Source organism: Lathamus discolor, chromosome 5, assembly GCF_037157495.1.
Source record: "Lathamus discolor isolate bLatDis1 chromosome 5, bLatDis1.hap1, whole genome shotgun sequence".
Classification (NCBI taxonomy): Eukaryota; Metazoa; Chordata; class Aves; order Psittaciformes; family Psittacidae; genus Lathamus; species Lathamus discolor.
This window is the reverse complement of record NC_088888.1, coordinates 101,219,640-101,241,309: the sequence shown is the minus strand read 5'-3', so window position 1 is coordinate 101,241,309 and position 21,670 is coordinate 101,219,640. Positions and strand designations below refer to the sequence as shown.

Genomic DNA, 21,670 nt, shown 5'->3' with positions numbered 1-21,670 from the left:
TAAGGATGTTTTGGGGATGAAATGGCAGTGCTAAGGGCTTGCTTCACCACGCCACTGTCGTGTTCATGAGCGCTCAATCTGCAGGATGATAATTTAGTTTTCCCTCGTTGCAGTTTTGGTCATGGTTTTTATTATTATTTGTTTGTTTGTTTTTCCTTCGGAGATGGGCAAAAATCAGTGTTACAACGGGAGTGACATGAACAATAAAAAAACACATGCTTGTCCCTGAGCACGGTACCATGTTATCCTGACGGATCTGTCTTCGCTAGCATATTGTGTTACCCGGGTTCCTCAGAACAATGTAATACACACGAGCAATTTTCCCCCCTTCACGCATCTAAAGGAGTGTGAATGGATGGATGAATAAAAAACCAAATAAGCAAGGAGATTATGGCCTCAGGATTAATTATAAAGCACGTTTAGCCTTTTTCTTTCTAGGGTTATTTTGCTTTGCCTGCTCCGCCCGAGTAGTCTGCCTCCCCCGGACTCAGGAGGGCTCCGCGACTCCCAGTCCGCGGGAGATCCGCGGGATTTTGCATGCCGTGGATCCCCTCCGGGGTCCAGGGAGGGACACACCAGCGCCGGGAAGCAGGATGGACAGGAGGAAGGCACAGAGGTCAGGGGAGCTGGGGCAGAAAGTGGGAACCGGTAGGGATGCTGGAGCAGGGGGAGGAAGAGGCTCTACCCCTGGGGTGGACTTTTTGCAGTTAACCGGCTCTTGGGATCCTCTCGGGGGATCTTCTCAGAGACGGAGAACAACGTGCAGTATCCAAATCCCCATGGTTGGACCAGATCCCTCCCCCAGCCTCCCCCACTTTTTTTTCCCCTTTCTTTCTGTCGTTCTACTCTCCTGCCTTCCCTCCTCGGGCAGGTCTCGGAGAGTCCTGTCCCGCAGATCTGCGGGGAGGGGGTGCAGCGAGGCCGGCCGGGAGCGGAGGGGAGCGGCACGGAACGGTGTGGAGTGGCGGACCGGGCCGGTGCAGGCAACGCGGCTGGGACAGCGCAGAAAGCACGGGGACCCCCATTCCCCCTCCTTCCTCCGTGCGGCTCCGCCGCGGGGGGCCGCGCGTAGCGGGCCTAGGGGAGATGCCCCGCGGGAGGCCGCGGGCGCGGACAGCGCGGGGGGGCGAGATCAGGCACTTGCGGGAGGCGAGCCCCGAGCTGCCGCGCCTTCGGGAGAAACGGGTTGAAAAGTTGGTTCTTCCAGCCAGAAACTTTCTCCCCGCGTGCGCATGCCCGGAGTCTGGTGGGAGGCTGAGGGGGGAACCGAAGGGGGGGGGTTGAAATAAGGAGGAGGCTGGAGGGAAGGGATCGGTTCAGTCTGAGCTCGGCTGCTCCCGGGCGCGTTTGCACTCCAGCAAACACAGACGGCGCCGGGAGCAGGAGGAGGTAGTGCAGCTCCGTGTCCATCAGCCGGGGCACCTGGCCCTGCTGCTCGCACTGGTCTGCCGATCCAGCCGGAGGCGCAGTGGGGTGGGGGGACAGCGCTGTGCCCCCCGATCCAGCACAGACACTGACACCAACCTTTTTTTTTTTCTTTTTTTTTTTTCTGTTTTTGTTTTTGGTGTTTTGTTTGGTTGTTTTTTTTCCCTATTATTTTATCTTACCAGCTCAGATTTAGCCCAGGATCTTTTAACTGCTGCCAGCGGTGGAGCGCAGATCGGGATTAGGTAAATAAAAAGAGCAACTCATTCTTCTTGTTTTCTTTTTTTGTTTTGCCAAGCCTCGGGGTTGGGGATATCGATGCAGACACCTCCATTTCTCTCCCTCCTTTCTTTCTTTTCCCCTATCTTCTTCCACCGGACCCTTGATGGTGCAGAAGTGGGGAAGTTGTGGTTCACGTGAGGAGGACTCTTCTCCGTGGAGCGGGAGGAGGGCTGTGGGAAGCCTTCACATGGGGCTCGGCTATTTTGATGCTATTTAAAGATTTGTCTTCCCCTTTCAAAGCTGTTTATCCCCCCTTGAGGAGGAGCTGTGTTTTTAACCATAGCTAAAAATTACACATACGAGCTGCAAAACAGAATCCTGAATGTCCTTTGAAACTTCAGCTTCTCTCCTCTCGGTTCTTTACTTTTATTTTCTTTCATTTTTCTTTCTGTCTCTTCTCTCTTCTCTCTCTTTGCTCGCTCCATTTTTAATGTTTTAAGGTCCGAGAAGCCTTCTCTGCTTCCTCCCAAGTCCCTAATAGAAGAGAACCTGATGTTTATATTTGTCTGAATGGATCGAAACAAGTTCAGTGTAGGGCGAGTCTGAGCTTCTCTCGAGGCCGAGCCCATAAAGTGTCAGTACAAAGCCGAGGATTAGGGTATAGCTGTTATAGTTGGCTTCTGGGAGGGAAACTATAAAAAATAGAGCGTTTTGGAGTTGACCGTGGTGCTGCGGGACTCGTCCGGTCACACACGGGCAGGGCGGGAGGGTGAGCGCTGTGTCCCAGGCAGGTGCACTGGAGGTCCAGTTCAGTAAGTCCGAAATCAGTCGACACAAGGGACAGCCCCGCAAAGCGGGGCCCGGCTGCTCCCGTTCCGCGGGGCGCAGCTCAGAGGCGGCGGGCCCTCGCTCGGCCCGGCCTGGGCATGGTCTGGGGCCCTGTCACGCAGAGTGTCCTGCCCGCTCCACCCGTGGCTACTCCTGCTGCGGCCGTGGGAAGCAAGGAGTATCGAGGGAAGAAACCCTTGCTGCTGCCGGGAGAGGGGAAGGACGATTTATTCGTGCGCAGGGGAGGCACCGGGCGTCTCTCTAGGGAGAAAGCGAGAACGAATCTTGCGCCGGGCACCTAAAACACCAAGGGGATTAAAAAAACACTCACACAGAGCTCCCAAACCAACCTAAACGCTTCTGTAGGGAGAGGGTTGAGGAGCATGGATGGCCCTGCGGCCACCCTCCGCCGTGGGATCACTGTCCCCCTAGGCTTGGGACCCTAGATGTGGTTGTGGTTGTTTTGGATAAAGGCTGCCCCAGGAAGCGTAGCCATTGCCGGTGCAGTCGATCCCTGGCTATTATTATTATTATTATTATTATTATTATTATGGGCTAAAATCTGGCGTATTCATCCGCTTTCGCAGTGGTGGTCTGGAGAAACTTGTCAACAGTGATTTCGCGATAAAATGTGAATGATGATTTTATAAGGATTGAGAGGAGATATCCAAGGCACATGCTGACTGAGTCTTTCCAGTCCTCATTAATGTTAGCAATTAACTCTTTCACGCTCAATTAGCCCCGAATAAACCTGCTTTAATAGATTCTGCACACTTCATTAATACTTTTAATAAATCTGTGCTGACCAACGCACTCGAAGAGCACCACCCTCGAATAATGGAGAGCGAAAGGGCAATTTTATTCCCTTTCCAGTTAGTTTCCTAAGCACAGATAAATTCTAAGCCCTGTTTCCTCGCTTAAACTGACGAGAAGGGAACATCTCGTTCCCTCCAAGGGGACAAAATAGGTAGGTGGCAAAATGCTGCACACTGATGTGACGCGGCAGAAAGGACAGGGCTGCGCTAGACTTTAAAGGCAAAAGAGAGGGACATTTTTTTGACAGATGAACCTGATTGCTGTAGTTTGAGGCTGTCGAAAGAATGCAGCATTTTATGCCCGCTACTTTATCATGTTTGTAAAAATAAGCAACGCTCTCAGGGTAATTTACTTCCTCCATTCTTCCATGTGGAACTAATTAGCAAACCTCATTATTTATGAGTCAGGTATTTAATGTAACAAATATCCCTTTCAAAGAACAGATCGGAAATTGATAATTCAAGGTAGAAAGGAAAAACACAGGGTAGCCGCAAGGTGACTTAAAAATCCACTTAATTTCCCCCCTTGCTACGCTACCAGCAAAAAGCCTGGTGGATTTTTCTTTCCCTTTCTCTACTTCTTCTTCTTTTTTTCTTCCTTTTTTTTTTTTTCTTTATGGTGCACAGAGGAGGTAAAATTTAATCTGGAAGGTTAAGTTTACAATGGTTTTAAAACAATGGCAACTGGACAATAGCATTACCGTATCTTCAAAAAGGACAAAGGGTAAGAAAGCTGGAGACAGATGTAGTCTTTCAAGTTTATGATCCTATTTTGCAGGATAAATTTATCTTGGCATGAGTGGGATTTGTTTCAGTCAGAACACAAGTGGTTTGTTCTTAATTACTCACTGAGCTAGTTTGTGTTAAGAAAAAAAGGAAAACCCCGCACAGTTTTATTGTGGGGGGAATTCAAGCATAGAAGCCGAGGGGTCACCTTCTGGAAAAAAAAAAAAAAAAAAAAAAAGAAATTAAAAAGAAGCCCCGATAACGATCTATTTACATGAAACAGAATTAAAGGTGGAGGTGACACCGAAATCAAAGCAACGTTGATCTCTGCGGGCAGCAGGAGAGCGGAGGGTTCCCGCGCTGTGCGACCCGCTCGCTTTGATGTCCTGGAGAGAGGGGACTTCTGTATGAAATACTTTGCTCTTCATCTGTATTTTTGAGTTTCCCGGTCGCACAGAGCAAAAGTGTAACTTACATTTCTGGAAAAGTGCCAAGAAACTTGTACTAACGTGAACACTCTGCTCCCACCTCCCCTTTTCTTCTTGGTTGGGTTTTTTTTCTCCCTTGTTGTCTTTTTTTTTTTTTTTTTTTTTTTTTTAAAGTGTTAAAACTTCTCTGGGATAAAAAAGCCCCAAACAAACGCGGGCACTACTGATGCTGTTATGACGCTACTGTATTTCTCCTTTCTGTCTCTTTCTTAATTTGGAAAATCAAAAGAGAATTTTTTTAAGTGCTATTGAGCAAGCGTTTCCCCAAACAGACATAGTAATTTTTTGTTTATATATTTCATATTAAATGTTTTCTTAGTATATGAAGAAAAAGAGGGATACGGGTAGAAATTAACTGAGTTTGCAATAGTATGTTTCACGCTTGACAAATCTAGAGCTGCCTCGGCAGGAAAATATGCACAGAGCCATTGTGACAGGCAGAAAATGCATTTCAGGTACAAGAACAGAGTGTTTTCCATACACTTGGTTCTCGAGGTCATTGACTGAGGCATTTGTGCTGCAAAGTGGACACGCCAAGCATATGGGCAGCAGTAACAAAATAAAAAGCATTTCCCCAGTTTAACAACACAACAATATGGTTGGTTCATAGGCCCTAAATAGTTTTTTGTGGGGTTTTTTGGGTTTTTTTGTTTTTTTTTTTTTTTTTAATAAAAATAGAAGAATGGAAGGAAAAGCAAATTTAAAGAAAAAAAAAAAAGAAAAAAGAAAAAGAAACAAAAAAAAAAAAAAAAAGAAGAGAAGGAGAATGTAAAGCGCCCATTTTTTAATCAGCCACTACCCAAAATGTATCCAATTAAAAAAGACAAAATGTCACAATCTCTTATTCTGTATCACTGTGCTGGAATTCCTCTAAGGTTTGAGTCTATATTCCTGCTGCTGATTTATGTAAAGTGGTGTGAAAGGTGGGCCTGGCATATAGAACTGCACAGAACAAGCTTCTCCCTCTCACACCCTCCCAGCCACAGCTCCTCATTCTGGGCAGCAGCTCACATATAAATCAGATTTGTTTCCCTGGTCTTTAGACCTCTTCCACCACTGGTTTCCACCCACCCAGTTTTCCATCCCAGAGGGACGATTACTGCTCTGCAGCACTTTGCTGCCTCCTTTTCTCCAAAGGGGCTTTACTCTTCACATGGGGTAGAACTCCAGGCTGAATGATGCAAGGATCCTGCCAGGACCCTGTGGGGATCCTACAGTGACTCAGCAGGAAACCTATAGTGGACCCTATGTCGATCTGTGGGAACACTGCAGCAAACCTGTGAGGATCTTATGAGTATCTGTGGGGTCTCTATGGGGACCCTGTGGGGATCCTGCTGGAAAACAGACCCACAGAGTGCAAATTCTGGAGTTCACTCAGGGGAAAGCGAGTATAAGCTGTGGGCTGTGGAGTAAGTAGGAAGCTTCCTGAGCTGCAGGGATGTGACACCTCCAAAAGCTGTGGGTGCTCTCTCACACCCACAAAGAGAGGAAGCTGTATCCCAACCACCAACTTTTAGGAGGCATCTCCTGCCAAATGGATGACAGCAGCGAGGACGGAATTTGCAAGCAGAGCCAGATGCGCCTCGCTGCTGTGGCCTTGCAGCATTTTTCTCTTGTGGGGTGAAATGGGTAGAGATCTGGCTGAGAGGAGAAGCTGGGGGCTTGGCAGGACCCTGAAACACGGAGCAAAGTGGTGGCACCCAGCCCAGGGGTTGGGCTGCGGCCCTGCAGCTGGTGAGTTGAGTGTCCCCATGGGAAGGGTCCCTCTAGCCCTTGCCTATTTTCTTTTTGAAGGGTTCTAGTTAAGTGATTGCCTAGATTAGGATGTGGGCTTGAAGCCAGACACTTCCCCCCTGGGAGAGCAAATGGCACTTCAGATTTGTCACCCAAATTCAGCTTTTTCCCATTTCTTTTTGCAGTACATAAGAGGAGGGCTGTTGTCTGGTATTTCCCCCTAAAAAAAGAAATCCAGGAATTTTCCCTTTTTGAATGAGGGAGGACTTGCAGTTTTGGGCACCAAACTGCCACCACCACCACGAAGAGGCTTGGCTGAGGCCAGACCACAGTGACCTGAGTGACCCAGGGGCAGAGAGCTCTCTGCGCCTCCTCCCACATCACCTCAAGGGTCAGGGTTAAAGGCAGATTTTGTGGGCAGTACCCAACTATTTTCTAAAGGCTGAGGGTTCTCAATAAGGGATTTAAAATTACATGGAAGAAGCTTGAAATCTGTGGGCCAAAATGGCATCTTTTTGCTGTCTCTATGTAGTGTATGATTACAGGTCTACACAGCACAGAGATACTGTTAGGGATGAATAATTGCGGTTGGGGTACAACTTTTATGTGTGAGGAATGGCGAGAGTCTGGAGATCTGTGGGGATACACTCACAGCCAAAAGCTTTTCAGACCTCTCCAACTCCAAGGCAGTGTCCTCCTGTGGCTTTGGAAAAGGGTGTTAATGAGGGGTGAGGTGAAAAATTCCCTCTACTTTTATCTTTATATAAATCCACCTCTCCCTCTTCCCCACTCCATCTTTTTTTTCTAGATCTTTTCCTCCCCTGCTCCCAAGATCCTCCTCCTGAGTGGCTACCATGGGAAGTAAGACCCTGCCGGCCCCAGTGCCTATCCATCCTTCCCTCCAGCTCACCAACTACTCTTTCCTGCAAGCGTTCAACGGGCTGCCCGCTGTGCCCTCTGACCACCTCTCCAACCTCTATGGCTTCAGTGCCCTGCACGCCGTACACTTGCACCAATGGACTTTGGGGTACCCAGCCATGCATCTACCCCGCTCCTCCTTCTCCAAGGTGCCCAGCGTGTCGAGCCTGATGGATGCACGGTTCCAGCTGCCAACCTTCCCACTCTTTCCCCATGTCATCCAGCCCAAACAAGAGGCCACCAATGTGACCCTCAAAGCCAAACCCCGCTTTGACTTTGCCAACTTAGCTGTGGCTGCCACACAAGAGGACCACTCTAAACTGGGACAGGCAGACAGTCAGGGCTCACCCCCAGGATTGGGGTCCTTGCTTGAGGTGACTAAACTCTCTCCAGAGAAGAAACCCACACGGGGAAGGTTACCATCCAAAACCAAGAAGGAGTTTGTGTGTAAATTCTGTGGCAGGCACTTCACCAAGTCCTACAACCTTTTGATCCATGAAAGAACCCACACTGATGAACGGCCTTACACGTGTGACATTTGCCACAAGGCCTTCAGAAGACAGGATCACCTGAGGGATCACAGGTAACAATTCTTCTTCTGTCCTTTTTTCCTTGTCTAGCTGTACTCTCCCAGTCACCTACCTACGAGCATGAAGGTGCCTGTAAGAAAACCCATGTTCCTGACCAGCAGAAGCATTCGCTCTCAGTTTTCCTCTGCCCACTGCTGGTGGAGGAGCCCAGATAACTCACTTTGGAAGTCAGGCCTATTGTACTCATGCATCCCACAAAAGTGACTTTCACATCCTCCTTCTTAGCTTCCACAGATGTTTCACCCTCCCTTTGCATGGTCTTGTGTCATTGTTCAGATGTGTCATGAAGACTTGAAGCCTGATGATCCCAAAGCTAGAGAGAACCTCTTAATCCCTAAGAAAGACATCCTTGTAAGGCTTGATATCCCCCTCTCTTCTTGCCCACACACAGACAAGTGATTCACCCAAGTGCTGCGCATCAGCACTCTCGATCTCAGCAGAAGGTGTAAAAACCTCCAGCATGTTCTCCGTCAGGTAGCTCACTGCCAAGTTTAGGTTAGTTATTTCTGACATCTCATTTTTGTTCTCTCCCTAGATATATCCATTCTAAAGAAAAGCCTTTTAAGTGTCAAGAATGCGGGAAAGGATTTTGCCAGTCCAGAACACTAGCTGTCCACAAGACACTGCACACGCAAGTAAAGGAACTGAAACCTGCCAAACTTAAGTGCTGAATCTCCAATTTCTATGAACTTTTCCTCCCCCCAGACTTTACACCAAAACCAGAGCAGAAACAAAACTTTCAGGATGGAAGCACTGAACTTTGTGTTTTGTTTTTGTTTGTACTTTCAAAAGAGCAGAATCCACACCACCACCTTCCCTACCCAAACTAACTTTCCGAGCATGGCTGAAAAGGTTGTTTTTGCATCTAAAATACACACGAATAATGCAGGGAGTGCTAGCTGACTTGTGTGGCTTTGATAAACTTTATGCCAAAAGGTGGTGCTCACGTGTTGGACAGGAATCTCTTTAAAACCAAACCAAACCAAACCAAACCAAACCAAACCAAACCAAACCAAACCAAACCCCACAAGTGTCGTCCCCCACCACTCCCCCCCCATTCCCAACAAAAGAACCCAGAATCGTAGCAAAAGTATTAAGTATAAAAAACCCCAACCTCTTATTTTATACCTTTTTTGACTGTATAAAGCTTCTTATTTTTACACTTCAGGAAATACAGAGAATTCCAGAACATGATTAAGAACTGAAACGGTGGTTTCCCATCACAGCATCATTAGGACAAGCAGAAAGGCAACTTGCAAATCTCGCTTGTTTGTTTTCTTCAAAGGAGAAGAAAATTAATATTTGGAAATTACCTAAGTCTCTCAAGTGAGGAGTCCTATCATGCGCTAGAAAATGCATCCTGATCTTAGACCTGTGGTCCCTGGTGTTTGGGATAAATCAGTGTTCATTGGACATGAAGACTTTTTCTTTGCCTTATGGTCTTGTGCTCTGTGAGGAGGTTTGTAAATTGTGGACTTATCTTAAAAAAACGGAAACAGAGGAAAGAAAGATGGCAAAGCATCAAACTGACGGTATGCACAATGTGGTTTTTGTGGTACTTTAAAGTCTTCGTGCACCCTGATGAGAGGGAACAAATCTCAACCTGAGAGCGTATTTTTTTAAATGCTGGCTTTCTGAACAGTGTATTCAAACTAAGAGACATTCCAATAGGTTTTGTTTATTAAAAAAAAAAAAAAATTGTATGGCTGTTTGGCACTTTATGCTGATTATTGGTAATTGACATTTATCACTGGATTGTGTGTGTTTTTTTAAGTATTAAAATAAATCGTTATTTTACAGGCAAGTCTGCATGGGCTACATATGCATTCGTTTGAATTCTGGTCTTTTCCCTACCAAAGCCTCTCTGGCAATACGCAGGATATTCAGAACCAGGTTTTTTTGGGTTTGTTTTTTTGTTTTTTTTTTTTTTTTTTTGTTGTTTTTTTTTTTTTTTGAGTTAACTTGATATTTCCTCAGTGCTTGTTTCTACTAACCGCCTCATTTTCTTTCTCTTTTCCCCTCGTCCTTTCTTCTTTCTTTTTTTTTTTTTTGTTTATACTTTTTTTTTCCCCCCTATTTTTCTTCTTTCTGTTTTCTGAGGCTGACAAAAGCAAACAGACCTTCTAGGACTCAAATAATTTTGCTGCTAGTGTAGAAATAAGAAAAAAAATCGTCTCACGTAACTAAACCTCGGGCATTAGCTGATAAGATTAGGTGTCAGAAGTGTTATAAAACAAATCAGATGAATAATGGGCGAACTGGTGGTGCTTTCCCAGCCCGAGTGCACTGCGGGGAGAGCCGCCTTGGCTCACCCTCCTTTGCCTGTCAGGAGCGGGAATTTCTCGACTGCATCTTCTGGCAGTTCAGAGCTGATCGGTGCGGCCTTTGGTTCCCGGCAGCTGTCTTAGATCAGAGATATTTATTCCACTGCGAAACCGCTTTGGATGGAGATGGGGGAGAGAAACCTCAGAGCTGGGGGATCAGCATGGGCCTCTGAAGGGCCTCTTGCCATCCTTTCCCATCCCCTCGGCAAACCCTAAACCCTCTTCCCCCTGTCCAAACCAGTGCCCCCCGCGATAAGAAAAACCTGCAGATTAGCTCTTCCCCTGTAGCCCTAGCGCTGCCGCAGCGCATCGGTCCAGAGAGGTTCCTTTCCCCCATTCTTCGCTTTGCTTTCAGGAAATACTTCTTTATTTGGTCAAGGAATCCTATTAACGACAGGGGAAAAGTTGCTGTTGTAGCTCGTTTAATATAAGGGGAGGGGGGAAAAACCTTTCTGCCCCTCTCTTTTACCGGACACCCATTCGAGCTCACGGTAACTACTTGAAGCGCACTTGCTGGACGGGTTGCAGCGGCCACCTCCGGCTCCGGGAAGCCCTTGGGAAGCGCAGGATAACTAGATGACGCCTCTGTGTGCATCCAGCCCCCGAGGCTGGGAGAACGGGCAGAGTTTGAAGTTCGCTTGCCTTTGCTTTGCTTCCCAACCACAGCTCGCCTTCCACACCGTGGGAAGGCTTTTGTTTTTATCTTTAAAAGTATCTGAAAACCAACCGCTCCGTGCAAGGAAGGAGTGAGAGAGGGAAATCACCCAAGCCTGCAGGAAGCCCGGGCTAACCCTCCTGGGGATGAGCACAGAGCTCTACGTGTTTTGCGCGGAGCCGGGCAGGAGCAATCCCTTTGCTGTACTGGCCTCTCGTTGCGGAGCCGCATCAGGCTACATTTTCTCTGCAGCGATTCTGGGGGGAATTTGCCTCTTTCCGAAGCTCCTCCCCACCCTTACCTCCCCCCCCCCCCTCCCAGCTCCTCCGCTGAGGTTTAGGTGCATCGCCTTGCGCAAGCCCAGAGGGAGCTGCTGCCCCACCGGAGCTGGTCGTTGTCTGCAGAGCGCTCCTTGGAAAACGCTACCCTGCCCCGCTGCCGGGATAGGGGCTCGGCGTCCCGGCAGGGACCTGTAGCCACTAGCATTGACACGACGTTAACTGTCAGCCTAAAGGATGGGTGATTCACCCCCTACCTACTCTCCTCCCCACTGTGTATTTCTTTTAAAGGCAGATTCAGAGAAAAAAAATCCCCGATGAGCTTTTTCTCTGGTGTCGTTCGTGGCACAGAGTAAAGGAACACGGATACTCCCGGGGTCCTGTAGTGGAGGCAGAAAGTGAAGGGCTCTGTTGCTGGGAGCCTGTCATCTACCTGGCTACGAGGTAGAAATCCAAGTCGAATCCAAAGGGAGGAAGGAAGGGATGCAGGGAGGGTCACTACACTGAGGGTTTCCCACGATCGCTTCACCATCTCCGTAATACCGGGATACCTAAACACCCGTGGCGAAGTAAGAATCCGTGTCAGTTACTGATTCCTGGGAACTATTATAACTGCAGGGTCGTGAAGGTGTAAAAACCGCTCCTCCCAGCTGGGCATGAGAAGCGTTTCATTTATAAGCCTGAAGCCTGGTGATCTGACTGCCAGGAATTTCCTTGGACGTGTATTTTTTATGTGCAATTAAAACAAAAAAATCCCCAGAACTGACATAATCAGAATTACAGATGCATTAAAACTACGTGGGCATACTGAGCACAGGATGCACACACGGTCATTTGTACTACACGTATACGTGTGTGTATTTCCTCTCCCCAGAAGGCCTCTTTCAGCCTTATGCAAACAAAGGGTATCTCTCTGATCATGCTCTCAGCTGCACTGGTGAACAGTTCGCCTGTTCCCTCCAGTGTTTTGAATTTTGCTAGGCAGTATCAGCTCAGTGATTCCAAGGAAAGCAAAGAAGACATGAAATCATGACACTCAGAAGAGATAAGTAATACTAACCCCTAAAACAAATGAAAGGAATTAAGCGGGAAATGTGACTTTTGAACCAGGATCACAAATAATTTAAATTATTAATTACCTCCCTTTTCTTTCTTCTCCTTTTCTCTCTTTGCATATGTTTTAATCTAACATTCGTGCAGTGAATAAAACTTATTTTGGCCTCTGTCTGCCTATCGAGAGCTGATTCTCTTTTCACAGTTGCTCTAAATGTTGCATTTTCATCATAAAAACATCACTGAATGGGATTTTGCAAGAGTAAAAAAAAACAGGGCACCTGACTCTAGTTGTTTCTTTGAGATTTACAAGGGAAACACAGGTTTGGTTTTGTTTTTTGTTTGGGGATTTTTTTTTTGTTTGTTTGTTTGTTTTTTAACCATTTCCAGTTACAGGAGAAAATGTAAAGGTGTCTTGGCACATCTCTCTCTCTCTCTCTCTTCCCCCTCTTTGCATTCCAGTAATTCTTTTTCTGCCCATAAACTGTTACTACTCTGCAAAAGCCTGATTCTGCACAGCCTGCTCAGGCTGGGTTTTTCTGTTGGCTGCAAGAAGAAATCCTGTCAGATGCAGTCTTCAATGTACATTCATGAAACAGAGCAAAAACCTCTCTCAGAGTGTGCACTGGAACAGCAAAGAGTTACTTTTCAGCTGTGAATTACATGTGCCTCTGAAAAGGGGACCACAAATCATTGGGTTTTTAAAGGTTCTGCATGAGTTGTATATTAGTCCCAGTTTCCCCAGGGATGGATTAATCCCAGCTTCGCAGTTGTGCGGCTACAGACAATGTAGATGGGGTTAGGGGTAGGGGAGAAGGGAGATGGGGAAATGAGAGGGAAATTAAGAAGATATATCACAGGAATACATGGCCTAAGTTGTGAGGAGCTGTAAGTACTTAAGTTTCAATACCTCTTCTACCTCTGTCACCACATATAAGCTGAAGCAATTCACTTCAGCTCCCTGTTTTGGTTTCTTCATCTGTAAATTTGGGATAATGTTGCTGCTTTTGCTCCCAAGAGGCCTGGCACACTCACATAGAAACTCCTCCTTAACCCTCAGTAATGAAAAGAGATATTGCAATTCGTACCTGGGCAGCTGAAAGCAGTGGTTGGTCTGGGAGATCTAATGGAGTGTGCAAGACAAATTTATATTTGCGTGTAATTCTTTTTCAGCCCTGGCAGTTCAGTTGAGAGATGGAGTCCTAGAGCCCAGCATGCATTTCTTCTCTACATTCCTATCTAGTGACTAACCAGGAGGAATGGCATGGGCCAAATTCATCCCTGATGGGACTCCAATGACATCAGTCGTCTTTATAGGAGTTTTTTCAATGAAGTCAATTGGGTTTTACGAGGACTGAGTTTGGCCACATGCATATTTAACTGCTCAGAGAACTGAACCAGTGAAGGAGCTTTCCTTGTCTTGGAAGAAATAACTTTTGAGTCTGGGAGACACAGGCTAAACCATTGACCCATTTTACACAGTCAAGTTTACCCTACTTTAACTAAAGAAGCAGTCAAAGTGTGCTCAGCATGCAGAAGAACTTGGAAAAGAACCCAACAACAAAACACCCAGCTGCCCCAAAATGAAACTTGCATTTGTCCATACTGCTTGGCGCAGCACCATGCCACGGATATCCAGCAGGCATGTTTACATGACACAGGGCAGCACCCTGCAGGAATACTGGCATGAGGCCTGCGAGCAGAACAGTGGCTCTGACCCTTGTTAGGCTTTGCTGTTCCCTGTCACACTTATATGTCTCTGCCACTTCCAGCCCACACCTCTGTCACTTCCAACCCATATCTCCCTTTAGATTTTCTCGGGCTGTAATTCCACTGTCATGGAACATGGTAAATCACTAAAAAGATGTGTTCTTTCCTTCACCTGTGCCTTAGTGGCTGGTGCTGACTCTCCCTGCACCTTATGCTTATGCTTTATAGGAGTCTGATATTGCACAAAACATAAAAGATGTTTATACTAATATTATAATTCCTGACACAGTAGCTATTGAAAAATAAAACAACAATTTTATCAGTGGCAATAATTATTAAAAATTGGTCTATAGAAGTCGTAGACACCACTGATCATCTAAATTATTTGTAAGGTTTATTGGTTCTGCATTCTTACTATATCTTTTAAAGAATAAGTCAACTTGAACAGTAAAAGAACTGTATTGCTAAGTTTAGGCAGTAGAATATCTGTTCTGGTCATATGAAGCATCTCAACTGTTTTCTAAGGGATAAATGTCATATCTCTTTTCTTGATTCCTAACTTGCCTTCTATCTTTACTAGATCTTTGGTGATGGAATTTGCATTTTATTTTCAATCCTTTTACATTTTACATGTGGATTAATGAAATCTGAGTTTATGGGCATGTTCATCTCTTTTACAGCAATTTGAGTTGGCTGAATCTAGTGGAGCTATTCTAATTTTGTAATAAAAGTTGTGAGAAGAGAATTAGACCTACTGCTGCAGCCACAAACACCACACTGCTGAGACCCACTGTCACGTTCTGCCTACATTTAATTTTCTTAAGTTTTATTTTTTTAATTTTTTATAAATAAAAAGTATTTTATTTTACTTTTTATTTTATTTTATTTTATTTTGTCTTCTGCTCTTATTTGTCTGTATTTCATACTAGGATAAATTGAGGGGAAAAAAAATGTTACTGGCTTTCTGGCTTTTCAACAGGTATATCAGCTTGTAACAGAGACCTGACCCCATTTTTTTCTTTTATTTTTTCATTTTCCACCTTTATTTCTCTGGTAATATTCCTTTTATTTTTTTCTTTTTTTTTCTAACGTGGTAATACTTCTTCCTGCCTTCTTTTTGCTTCCTGTGTTGCTAGAATTCTTTCCCTGCCTGTCTCATTTCTCTGTTTGTTTTTCTGCTTCTTATTCAGCTCTATTTAGGTTTGCCTGCATGTCGTTGAAACTGTAATTTTATTTGCCACATCACTGGATCTGTTGATTCTATTTCAATCTGGCCTTTTTTTACCTATCCTTTGGCCTTTTCCATCAAGTTCAAGTTAGTGTCTTCCAGGATAAAAGTCACCACAATTGTCTTTCTCCGAGTCTCTGAATTGATCCATCCCTTCATTCTCTTGCTTCCTTGACTTGCTTCAAGAAACTGCGTAATTGCTACCTTTCTCTTGTGTAATTACTACCTTTCTCTCATCATGACACCTTTTCTCTCTCTGGCCTTTTGGCTTCTAACTGGTGTTGGTCATATAACATATTATCGGTGAATGATTAAATCATTAAACTTTTTTTTTTTCGTGCAAGAGTTGTACAGACACAGCATGACAGCTTATACATGTCTTGTAAATTCTTTTGAGGCTGTTTCTTTATCTATTTATTCTCCAGGAGTTCAGCACCAGGCTACAGAAAATTCACATGTATATTTTGAGATAACAGCAGAGAAAACTCCCCAGTAAAGAAATATTATAGTAGGTAAAAGAAGATCTCATCTAAAGTTAGGTAGGAGATGTCTGTGTGCTTAATACTATCTTTGGGCAATATTGATATACTGATGAGTTTGCTCCTGGTCCTGCTTTCCTTCCTCACCTGCTGTAGCCTGTGAAGCTGGTCCAGAGGAAGTACCATATTTCACTTCAGAGAATGAAGCGGGACATCAGAGATACACTGCTATATAGTGCCATGGGACTTTTCCTCTGCTCAGGAAAAGTCTCTTTCAGTCTCTTTAACCCCTTATTAGTTGAACTCTCAAACCTCACAAATATCAACTCCCTGTGTTTCTTCATTAACTTACAAAGGCTGCTGAGTCCACCTCAGTGCTCTAGGCAGAGCCGCCTTTGTCCTGCGGGCTTTCCTTTCTGTGAATTGTCTCTGCTGTGTACTGAGATCAACTGCAGCCTCACGCTGGTGAGTCTTTCAGCCTAACACTCAGCTAGTCTCACTGGGATGTGCCCATGGGTTAATGTGCTTGGCTAAACTGTCATGAAGCCTTAAGGATGGATTTTTTTTGTATGGGGCAAGTTTCTTTTTAACTGAGCATGGTCACAGGATAGCTAATTACATATTTTTATTTTGGTTTGCAATTGTTTGATCTGAACATTACTGAAATTCTTTTTTGTACCCAAGATGATTTTTTCCACTTCAGATAGGAAATTTTGTATTATGAGTAAAACTATATTGGCTATGTGCTTACAGATTCTTCTCCCTAACTACTCCTTTACAGACATGAAACTTGGTTTATGTCTTGAAAAGGACATGAAAAATAACATCATCTGTGACAGAAGCAGAAATCCAAGACCTTAAAAACTGTGCCACTTTCCACAACTTTTCTTTGAACTGTCAGTCAATTATTTTGGTGCCTATCATGTATTGCTTTTCATGTTTCTTAAAAAAGTAATTCTCTTGGAAAGTGACTTCTCTAGCACTACACTAGCCAAACAGCTGTGGCTTTCACCACCCATCAAGTGCATTGTTGGATGTCTATTGAGCATTCAGCTAGTTGCTAGATACTGTTGGTATGTCCAATTTAGGCTTTGTGGTGAAGGCTGCCCTGTACAGCTTTGATGACAGTATTGGCTGCTGGTCTTAGTGACCAATAAATAGTTAAGAAGCTGGATATTTGATGATCCTTAAAGAAGAATGACTCAGCTAGCCCTCTACTGTTGATTTCTTCATTACCATAGGCAGAAGTTCAGGCCAAGAACTGGTTTTCCCTTAAGCATTTATTTGGTGACCATTTGGATATGGCTTAGGAAACAGTGTTTCTCCAGTAGTTGGGAAATGTTTACTTCCAGCTGTTTATTTCCCTCAGTGGATTAATAAGCCTATTTCAAAGTGATTCAAAAAGGAAAATTACATTCTCAAAATGGGGAAGGAAGAACATTCATAGTGACACAGTGCTTTCATCAAACTTCCTTTTTTCTGCACCACAAAGGAAATGTTTAAATGAATGGCTCAGTTTCCTTAACTTTCCAATGTACCTAATCAGATATATAAACTCTATAAAACATAACAAAAGCAGTTTCATCAGTTGGAAAAAATGGAAGGTGAAAGCAGATGGAGTTGTTAATATTCCTGAACATAACCTTCCCACTGAACTGGTATCAGCCTGATTATCACATTACGGAAATAACACTATCTGCAAAGATTTTGCTCAATATGAAATCATCAGCAAGGAGGGCCCAGTGTTTGGTGCCATTTATTTAGAATGCCTGTGAAGTCTCCTACTCTTTTCCTCTGGCACAAATTAGTTTAAGACGTTTTGTCCTTTTTTTACTGAGATGTTGTATTACTTATACGGTGGGGATTTTGTGTCTTCTGAGTTTGAGGAAAACATCTATCATATAGCTACCTCTGATTTTAAGGAGACAGACTTTTCAGTCCTAGGTGAATGAAACAAACTATCCTTTCCTCCTGAGATGTAGTGAGTAGGTTCTCTTCGATGGCAATTTTGCTAAAGTACAATGAACATGGATGAAACTGATCATAAGGGCAAAGCCCTCATTACTGCTGACAGTCCTGTAAGAGCGATGAATTGCATCAGGAGAGACTGAACAGGGAATGAGAAAACCAACCTATCTTATAGGCATGCGGGTTTGTGTGCAATCCCATGGGAAAACAATGAAACAGAAATGCTGAATGCAAGTCTGTTCAGCCCTGGCATATTTCTCTGACCCATTCCTGCCACTGTGGCGAATATGGAAGACAAAAGGTCAAGAGAGTTTTGACTAAACCTGAAGGTATGAATATGGGTTTGAAAGTCAGAACTCCAAATCCAAACTTCTAAATTTAACTTGTAAGCACCAAACTCGTGGTTGTCCCGTTTTTCAGAAATACAGAGTAACAGAAAGTCCCAATTGAAGTCTTTGTTGGCTGCAAGTTCTTAGCACTTACAGCTTTGATTTTGGTATTTGCACTTGAGATTGGTAGTTGACTTTAGTAGGGCTACCCAGTTTATAAATCACCTCTTGTATTTGGTGCAATGTTTGCGTTGGCGCAATGTTTGTGTATCTCCAGATGGAGAAGAGTGTGACCCAAAGGTGGATTTGGCAACTCCAGTACGCCTTAGGTCAAACATCTGTAGGGAACATGTGTGTGATTTCCTTACAACTTCACTGTTTCAGTAGATGGTGTATTCAGTGCAATGTTATATCTGCTACTGAAATAGCTGAATGCAAATACCAGGAACCTCTGGGAAATTTTAGTTAATAGGAAAATAATCTAAACCAAATTTATCCAGTTATACAGCCAGGAGAAAAGAAATGCAAATAAAAGGAATTACTGATTCAACCAAGTAGGCACAGAAATGAAACCCCTCTAAGTTTTTCTTTTTAGTTTCTCCAGCTTCCATTAATCTAATGAACAAACTCAGTCAGCAACACAGTCTTGTTATGAATAAATTAATGCCATAGATTCACTAATATTAAAGTGCCCAGGCAGTCAGCATCCTTCACTGTTCTGCTGAGGGAGCTGTGGCATAGCAACTCTGTATTTGGCTCTAATCCTAATTCAGATATTTAGCCCTATGAGCCAATGTAACCAACTTCTGCAGTGGAAACCTAGCTACAGAGAAAGCAAGCTGCAGTATTGCAAAACATCAATTAGCTCCAGTTTCAAGTGGGGGTAAAAGGAGTCATGTAAACTGCATTTTAAGTTCTTACATTTGAATTTTACGCTGTTAAGAAACTGGGAGGTAAGACTAAGATGTGGAAAGTTTTGTATCTTACTGTCATTACTATCAATGATGATGTCTCCACTTCCACTCTTCTTCCATCTTCACAGATGCTGTTTTCTTCATGGGCTGTCTCTTCCTTTGAGGAAAGAGACTTATTCAGTCAGTTTAAACTGGTCACTGAAAATCTCAGTGGACTGCAAACTGATATCAGTGCTTAGTAGAAATATCTAATTTCTCATGCCGTGGGTGGTGATCTTCATGATTTGAAGATCTTGTCCTTTCCCACCCCAATTTTCCTTTTTTTTCTTTTTTTCATCTATCTAGATACAGAAGCAGAAAAATTTGAAATTAAAATCAGTTGATTTAATATAGCCATAAATGCTTTAAGTTTGCTCCTAAAGAAGGCTGTTTTCCTGGTTCAGAGCCAAAACCTCATTGCAGAATAACTTCTTGGAACATAGGTAAAAAATGTTATATAACATATATTGAAAGGGAGCAATTCACAAAAAATTCAAATATTGAAATTTCTTTACATGAAAATTTGCATATTTATATAAACAAAAATGCATCACAGAAATGAAAAAAGCATTTGTGGCTGCATTTGTGTACCATTTTGTAATCTTTGGGGAACTTCAGGTCTAGGTGGTAAATCTCACAGTTTTTCTCAACTAAAGGACAGTTTCATGATTTTTCAGATCTTCAGAGGTATTAATCCCTGAAAATGCTGACAAACTAGTTGAGAGAAGTAATTTGAAATTCAACTCTTTCACCTTTTCTGCTGATGTGAAGTGAGGATTGATTTGCTGAAGGGGAATTTGCTGCAAAATGGGAGTTACCTTTAAAATAGGGGCTTGGTTATACTGGAGACTTGTCTGACCACTTCATAGTATAGGTCACCTCATAATATTTCCAATTGAGAATCTTTTTTTGCTTTCTTTTATTTCAACCTCTTTACCATGTTTGTCACTGTAAGTCACAACAGTTACATGTCTGCCCAATTGACGGCAGTGTTCTAATACATTGTCTTGAAGACACACCAAAATCAACAGCACGTGAGATCTAGGACAAATTAGAAAATGAATCAAAACCTTTTATTCAAACCAGCTACTGTTTTCGCTTAATGGCAATGTTTCTATACCTATAGCATATCAAACCACATGCTATCTGGCTTAGTGATTGTGTCTGTAACTCAGATACACCAATCATAGAATCATAGAATAGTTCGGGTTGGAAAGGACCTTAAGATCATCAAGCTCCAGCCACCCTGCCATGGGCAGGGACACTTCACACTAAACCATGCAACCCAAGGCTTTGTCCAACCTGGCCTTGATCACTGCCAGGGATGGAGCATTCACAGCCTCCCTGGGCAACCCATTCCAGTGCCTCAATGCCCTTACAGTAAAGAATTTCTTCCTTATATCCAATCTAAATATATCCAAATCTAAACTTCTCCCATTTAAGTTTTAATCCGTTACCCCTTGTCCTGTCACTACACTCCATGATGAAGAGTCCATCCCCAGCATCCTTATAGCCCCCGTTCAGATACTGGAAGGTTGCTATGAGGTCTCCACACAGCCTTCTCTTCTCCAGGCTGAACAGCCCCAACTTTCTCAGCCTATCTTCATACGGGAGGTGCTCCAGTCCCCTGATTATCCTTGTGGAAGTCCTCTGGGTTTGTTCCAACAGTTCCACGTACTTTTTATGTTGAGGACACCAGAACTGTACACAATACTCCAGGTGAGGTCTCATGAGAGCAGAGTAGCAGGGCAGGATCACCTTCAACCTGTTGGTCATGTTCCTTTTGATGCAGCCCAAGATACAGTTGGCTTTCTGGGCTGCGAGCACACACTGAAGCCGGCTCATGTTCATTTTCTCTTCGACCGACACCCCAAGGTGTAACTGGAGTTCAGTAAAAGCTGAGGAAATAAAAATATATTGAGAATGCTTGCTTAAAACATAGCACAATATCAGAAATAACAGCGAAAAAAAATTACTATATAAGAGTATTATACTGTTTATGTTGTCCAGATGATCTTTGCTATGTAAATTGTTTGAGGACAGCCAATATTTGCTTTTCAAAGTATCACCGTTTGGACTGGCTGCCTGGCAGTATACCTTTTCCTGATTACGTGTGCAAGTAGTACTTCTAAGGAATATTTTTGCAATTCTGGGTTCCACAAGTACTCACATACTTGCCCTTCATATATGGTGTCTGAATCCTTCATGCCAGCAAAATTAATGGAAATTATGATTCAAATATGGTTCTGCAGGTTAATACATGGTTAGAACAGTGGTGCCATAGTCAAGGGGTTGGGTATTTAGAACATGGGATTTGAGAGGCCACGTCTATTAGAGGCTGGTGGAGCTGGTCTGATGACAAAGGGGAAGAGCAGTTTTGGTAGGAGGCTTGCCAGGTTGGTCAAGAAAGCTCTAAATTAGATATGTTGGGGGAGGGGGGCATCATTCCATCCCAACACACAGTCAGTTGTCAGCACCTATAATAAATGCTTGGAGCAATGTGGAGATATTCCAGCTGCTCCAGCCAATGAGCCGGCTTCATTTAGAGATTGGCTCAGATGCCTCTCTACAAACACCCGTAGCATGGGGAGCAAATAAGACGAATTAGAGATGTGTGCACATCTGCTGGGTTATGATATAATAGGTATCACAGAAACGTGGTGGGATGGCTCCTATGACTGGAATGTTGGAATGGAAGGTTACAGGCTCTTTAGAAAAGACAGGCCTGGCAGGCGGGGAGGGGGAGTTGCCCTTTATGTTAGGGATAGGCTGGGAAGTATGTAACTCTGTCTGGGTACAGGTGAGCAGTCAATAGAGAGTTTGTGGGTCAGGGTTAAAGGTCGAACAGCGCTGGGGGACATTACTGTGGAGATCTGTTACAGACCGCCTGATCAAGAGGCCTCTGTGGATGAAGCACTCTATAGACAGATAGGAACAGCCTCACGCT

At 44.1% G+C, this 21,670-nt stretch overlaps 1 protein-coding gene across 2 annotated transcripts; it reads left to right on the top strand.

The window, feature by feature from the left end:
• Positions 1 to 956: 956 nt before the first annotated feature.
• On the top strand, positions 957 to 9,550 carry OSR1 (odd-skipped related transcription factor 1). Of its 2 annotated transcripts, none has more exons than XM_065681685.1 (4): positions 957 to 977; positions 1,616 to 1,670; positions 7,047 to 7,739; positions 8,282 to 9,550. In XM_065681685.1, exons 3-4 carry the CDS (start codon positions 7,093 to 7,095, stop codon positions 8,415 to 8,417), a joined length of 783 nt encoding a protein of 260 aa, XP_065537757.1. In that variant the 5' UTR covers positions 957 to 977; positions 1,616 to 1,670; positions 7,047 to 7,092; the 3' UTR covers positions 8,418 to 9,550. The 2 variants fall into 2 exon arrangements, with proteins under 2 accessions (XP_065537757.1, XP_065537756.1); XM_065681684.1 differs by lacking the exon at positions 957 to 977 and adding an exon at positions 1,371 to 1,389 and having other exon boundaries at positions 1,611 to 1,670.
• The last annotated feature ends 12,120 nt before the right edge of the window (positions 9,551 to 21,670 follow it).